At 36.4% G+C, this 6,279-nt stretch overlaps 1 protein-coding gene across 7 annotated transcripts in view; it reads right to left on the bottom strand.

The window, feature by feature from the left end:
- The window catches only part of PUM2 (pumilio RNA binding family member 2), a 107,792-nt gene that overhangs the window by 47,549 nt on the left and 53,964 nt on the right, over positions 1–6,279 (bottom strand). For all 7 annotated transcript variants that reach the window (XM_027767937.1, XM_006167669.2, XM_027767940.1 and 4 more), the window contains 2 exons: positions 5,650–5,792; positions 3,729–3,867 (listed from right to left, as the gene is read on the bottom strand). In XM_027767937.1, coding sequence (XP_027623738.1) covers positions 3,729–3,867; positions 5,650–5,792 — 282 coding nt within the window. The remainder of the gene's footprint in view (positions 1–3,728; positions 3,868–5,649; positions 5,793–6,279) is intronic.

Below are 6,279 nucleotides of genomic sequence, written 5' to 3'. Positions count from 1 at the left end.
TTCCTGCTCAAAACCTTCCAAAGGGTTTAAAATGAAAAGCAAACTCTGCATATGAACTGTAATATGACCTGGCTGGACCCTGGCCATCTCTCAAGTTCACCTAGCAATCTAATACCTTTCATACTCAGAGTAATGAGGTTCAAACTCCTCAAAGACACTATGCTGCTTCTCACCACCAAAGGAATTTGGTGTAATTTTTTTTCCTTGCTAAAGGATGTTTTTCTCTCTTTCATTCTCTACTTAGCTTAATTCATTTTATGCATTCTTCCATTTGACACATATTTATCAAAAACTACCACATGTCAGGAACTATTCTCAATACTGGGACATAGCAGGAATAGAGAAATTTCTTTATTCTTACGGAGATGATTTCCTACTGTAAACTGAGCATCCCCCCAACACCCAAAGACCTTAATAAGCACAGCAAGCATTAGTTGCCTCTCTTTCTGAAATCAGTCTCTCAGTGGTTTATCACTTTATTAGTTTCTTCAAAGAAATAAGCTTTGAGGGTTGGTAGGTGGCACAACAGTTAAGGTGCTGGACTCCCACAGGCTATGATTTGAGTCCTGGACCTGACGGCTTGCTTTCTCTTTCCCCTTCTCTCTCTGGTCAAATTAAAAAAGAAAAAAAATAAATAAAAAAGTAACAACAAATAAAGTAAAATAAGTAATTATTAAAAAAAAAATAATTCCAAAGAAATAAGTTTTGAAATAATGGATCCTCAGGATCAGCAGATGGTATAAAGGCTATGTCGCTGGACTACCATGTACTAGACTGCAGTTTGAGCCCCAGACTTGGTAGCTTACACTCATGCCAGGCGTATGTGCCCAAGATCCCAAGAGGAGAATGAAGGAGAAGGGATTGTGGGGTGGCCATCCCCCTCCAAGGGAGGTGATATTTCGCTTTCTGTCTCTGTCTCTCTTTTTCTAGTGAGCATGCGTGCCCTATGGCAAAAACCTCTACACACACACACACACACACACACACAAAGAAATAATGGATCCTTTTTTATTCTATATTGCTATTTCACTCACAATTTGTATCTTTATATTTTACTTCCTTCTACATTCCTTAGATTTATTCTTTTCATACTTTCCACATGAATGCTTACCTCATTAATATTCAGTCTTTATTTTTTTAACATATGCATTTAAGCCCATATATCCCCCTTCTATGTTTTGTTTCAGTTCCAGTCTACAAGTTTAAATATGTAGTATTTTCACAGTAGTTGTTAAAACGTTTCTAATTGTATTATCTTTTTGCTGAGAAAGCTTGTGAGTGGCTAACTAGATGTACAAGGGGTAGGAGAAGGGAAAGAAGAAATAGAAATTATATAGAAAGATTTAAGACTCAAGAAAAAAACACTTCATGGTATGCATTTTCGCAAGTTGTACAATCTAGAAAGGAGGAAACACTGTTTTTTTTTTTTTAAATTCTCAGGTGGCACTTTAAGACACTGATTTATTAAGTACCCTTGAAAGATAAACAAAACTCTTTTCCCTTTATTTCCCATCTTTAAACAAGTTAAAATAAGTGTAACTAGTAAAAAACAAGCTACATATGCTAAATCAAATACAAGGCAAACAGAAATAGTAAGAAAAGATGGAAACAGTATGACACAGAAAAGCAGGAAGAGTAATTAATAAGCACTGAGAAAGAAAGACTGGGGAAAGCTTCACAAAGGAACCTTATTAAGAGATTAAAAAATTAATCACAAAATATTTATAAAGCTAAAAAATCCAAAAGCACAATGTGGCACCAGCAGATGGTGTAATGGTTATATTACTGGACTCCCATGTAGTCAGCAGTGGTTTGAGTCTCTGACCTGGTGGCTTAAAACTCACACTGGACATGTGTGCATGTGTGCCCAAAATCCTGGGAGGAGAAGGGATTGCAACATGGCTACCAGCCCTGGGGAGTGATTTCTCTCTTTCTGTCTCCATCTCTCAGACAAGCACTTGCGCCCTATAGCAAAAATCCCTCTCTCTCAAAAAAGCACAAGGCAAAAACTACTGGGTCAGGAAAGTCATGACTTACTTTTCTGTTTCTCTTTACAAACTGTGTCATGACTTTCTCGATGACCCTATACATCAAAATTTATTAAACAGTATTACAAGCTAAAAACAAAAGATGAGCTAGGGCAGGAGGCATAAAAGCACATAGTGTGGAAAACAATATGTGCTTTGGTATGTTAACCACAGAACTATGGATTCAACACGTTAATAAGCAATAGTTTGGTGCTAGATATAGAACGTGTTATGAAGCACAGCAGTATAAACTGATATGTATTTCTAAAAGATAAATGAATGGTGAATAAAAGGATGACAAAACAAAAGAGATTAGCATAAGACAATTAAAGGGAGGGTAAGGGGAAAAGGTTAAACAAGAACAGTAGATTTAAAAACATGGTATTATCAAATAAGAATTGGCAAGTTACTGAATGTGGGGTATAGAAGGACATTAAGAAGATAACTTTGAGAGGCTGAAGGTATGAGTTGACAGTTCTAGGGAATAGTAAGTGAAATAGAGTAAACAGTAAGAAAGGCAAATTTGGGAAAGACGAATTCATTTTCCTACATTTTCAGTTTGAAGAGTAGCTGGGATATACACGTGGTAGTATCTTGTACAAGGGCCAAGTTAAGCTGAAGATTCAGGAAGAATCTAAGATACAGATGTAAACTCATAAGGATAATAAAATACACAGACTCTAAGGAATAAAATATCTCCATTTTTCCAATATTGAAACCAAAGTCCTAATAGGAAAATAACTTGGCCAAGGTCACATGTCTACTAAGTAGTAGGGGAAAACAGCAGATCTGCTCATTAAGTCACAGTGTCTTCTGTATTTAAAGCTATACGTAGAGGAAACAAAGGCTGATAAAAAGGAATGAGAAAGGAAAGCTAAAAGAGTGAAATATCACAGAAGTGACAGTAGAAAGAAGTTACAGAGAGGTGAACAATCAACACAATGAAATAAAGAATTGCAAAAAAATAAAAATGGAGTGGTAGTCATATTTTCAAGTAATAATACAGTGATGTGACAGATTAGGCTAAGATGGAAAGGTTTATGCCATAAACATGGAAAGAAAAAATGGCTGTGTTGAAAATTGTCAAATGTATTTGCCACTCTTGTCACTGAGGAAAGACGAACAATATGGATTTCAACTATTATTAGATGAGTGTGGAGAACAGCCAATTTGGAACATGGGAGGATTTGGAACATATGCCCAATATGTCTTATTCTGATGTGTACTGAGGAGTGTACTTACCTGAGTGGCTATCATACTTAGCGTGGCCAAAAATAGTAGGGGAGCTGTAACTGATGTTCCCTGCTCTTTTGTAAGCTGTTTGGCTTTTTAGTTAGGCATTTGATTTGCCTTTATGTAGGGGCTGGGCCTTTAGTGTTGATTTTGCAGTTCTCCTTTTCTTCGCCTTTTTGAGTACTGTGCTCAGATTGAGGTCTTGCATTTTCTTTTGCAACTACTACTTTTATATATACTTTATAATAGCCCTGCTAAAGTAACTTACAAAAACACATTTCTGCATGTGTCTATAGGCCACATGCTTCAATCACATGTTTTCAAATGAACTACTCTCCACATATGAGCTCTAAATAATTAAAAGATAGGCAAGATTTTAAAGATGCTTCTTGATTTTTTTCACTATTTTGTGTGTGTACATTGACGCATGAAATCTATTAGGACTTCTACAATTAACCAATTAACTACCTGGCATGCCAGTAGCGAGACCCTGACCAAAAGTCAAAGTTGGATTTGCTGCTGCAGCTGCTGCAAGTGATTCTGCTTGCTGCCCTTGCTGCCCTTGATTGGGAGTAAGAGGACGCTGCCCTGCTCCAGCACGGAGAACCTACAAAAGATAAATGATTTTCTTAAAATTGATATTGTAAAATAGCAAGTCAATCTGTCCAGACAACTGTGTATAAATTACAAATAGCCTCTGGATATTCTCTGAATATATTTACATGTGATGAAATACAGATTAAACATGGAAAAAACCCCCCCACAAATTAGTAAGCAATTGCTGGCTCTTAACAACTAAAACAATTTATAAAGCAACGTGTAAGTTCTAGAGGATCTACGGGTAAAAGTTATTTCTAGTATTTATACTCTTTGATTTACCAAAGTAGTAGTATGTATGTGTTATGTATTTATTTATTAAATACAAAATAATACAACCAGCAGGTGGCATAGTGGTTAAGGTGCTGGACTTCCACATGGCCAACCACGGTTCAAGTTGCAGACCTAGTGGCTTGTTTTCTCACTCTCTCTCTCTCTCTTTCGCTGTCTCTCTCTGGCTAAAAGTAATAAATAAAATTTAACAATTATTTAAAAAGAGAGATCTGGGAGTGGAGAAAACAGCAATACCTTAAATGAAGACAAAAATCAGATCTTATGCAAACAATTTTCTAAGCCTAAAACACTGAAACATAAGATTAAGTGGCTATATTATAATTTTGTGATAAGATTGTGATGCAGGGCAAAACCTTCCAATTAAACCAAGTTTTCAGGACCAGAAGATTTAACAGAAGTGAATAAAAGCTATTTTTTTTTTTTTTAACAAAAACCTTAGTGTGAAAAAAGAAGAGACTACATCAGAACAAGGTGAAAGCTCTGAAGCTTGGTCAAAAACTTGATAACCTTAATTATTAATTTCCAAAAATTCAAACAATTCAGAATAAGAGGGATTATCCTCAATTTAGGTCAATTCATGTAAGCGTCAAACATGGATTTGTGTATTGTTAAGGTAATGTGGTGTCTCTGTTTGCTCGAAGAAGACATAATTTATTAAACAATGCTGTGATACAGTGTACAAGGACTGAACAACCCAAAGGAAGGCTTTAGTAGAGCATTAACAATACTATTAAAATATATAAAAGAACAGGGTCACCAGGTAGTGTAGAGGTTAAGGCGCTAGATTCCCATATAGCCAACTGTGGTACAAGTCCTGGGACCTGGTCTCCTTTTACTGGTCAGAAACATATTAATATAAAGACCTCAAGAAAAATGAGGGGACATGTATTTTGATAAGAACATCATTAATTAGCACATTCTTTCTTGGGCACGTATGCACACGCGCCCGGCATGAGTTTTAAGCCACCGGGTCCAGGACTCGAACCAAGGTCGACTATGTGAGAGGCTAGCGACATAGCCACTACGCTAACTACTGGTCCCATTAGCACATTCTTAATAAGTCATGAAAAGTGGATCTGGCAGGTGGCATGGTAGTTAAGATGCTGGACTCCCACATGGCCAGCCCTGGTTCAAATCATGGACCTGGCGGCTTGATTTCTCACTTCCTTTCTCTGTCTCTCTTGGGTCAAATTTAAAAAAAAATATATGAATCATAAATTAAACTAATAATTCTTTAAAAAAAGAAATGTAAGACCTGCTAGATATTTCAACACAGCAAAATTACAAATAACAAATGGTAAACAACCAAATTAAAAATTCATATAATACTGATTAGGAAAAAACACCCAAGCAATCAATAAATACCTGTGTACCAACTACCTATCAGGTACTGTTACACACTGAGCAAACAAAAAACAAAAAAAAGATATAGATCGTAAGCACCAAGAGTGCAAACAAGTTCAAAGACTCTGCAGATATCATAACAAAGAAGGGCTACCTGTTGCTGTCCAGGTTGAGCTTGTGATGCTGCTTGCTGATTGGCTGTGTTGTTTGCCGCAGCTGCAGCTTGTTGCTGAAATAAATTGGCTGGATACACTCCCCATGGAACACCATAATACTGAGGTGGAACCACTGCTGGACCTAAGCAACACATTCCAACGGGGGAGGGGGGGGAATCATTAAATTGTATAGATACATACAGTCAGTTACCAGTAGATTACAAAAGGGGATGGACATTAGATTTAGAGCAGAACACTTCCCTATCCTCTTCTATCCACTTACCCCTGGCTATACCACTTCTAATTTTCTGATTCTATTAGACAGCAAGTATCATTCAAATATGAATTATTAAGAGACAGTGTTCCTGAGTGACAGCAGTGGTCTTAATGAAGATCCATCCATGAAGCAAAAGTCAGGGCTACCAAGGAACTGACAAGACACTTAACCATCTAGTCAAGGTTTACTGAATGTCGGCTTATGGGTCTGGTACTAATAAACACAGATAATATATCCACAGTACTTTAGACATCATAAAACTAAGATTTCTTATGTCCAATTCATTACTTCTAAAAAAAAAAAAAGTATTTTCTGACTTCTTAAATTACAAAAAAAAAAAATATATATATAT

The sequence above is a fragment of the Tupaia chinensis genome, unplaced genomic scaffold, assembly GCF_000334495.1.
Source record: "Tupaia chinensis unplaced genomic scaffold, TupChi_1.0 Scaffold144952_1, whole genome shotgun sequence".
In the NCBI taxonomy this organism is placed as follows: domain Eukaryota; kingdom Metazoa; phylum Chordata; class Mammalia; order Scandentia; family Tupaiidae; genus Tupaia; species Tupaia belangeri.
Note: the sequence above shows the minus strand (reverse complement) of the source record. Positions and strands in the feature narration are given on the sequence as shown.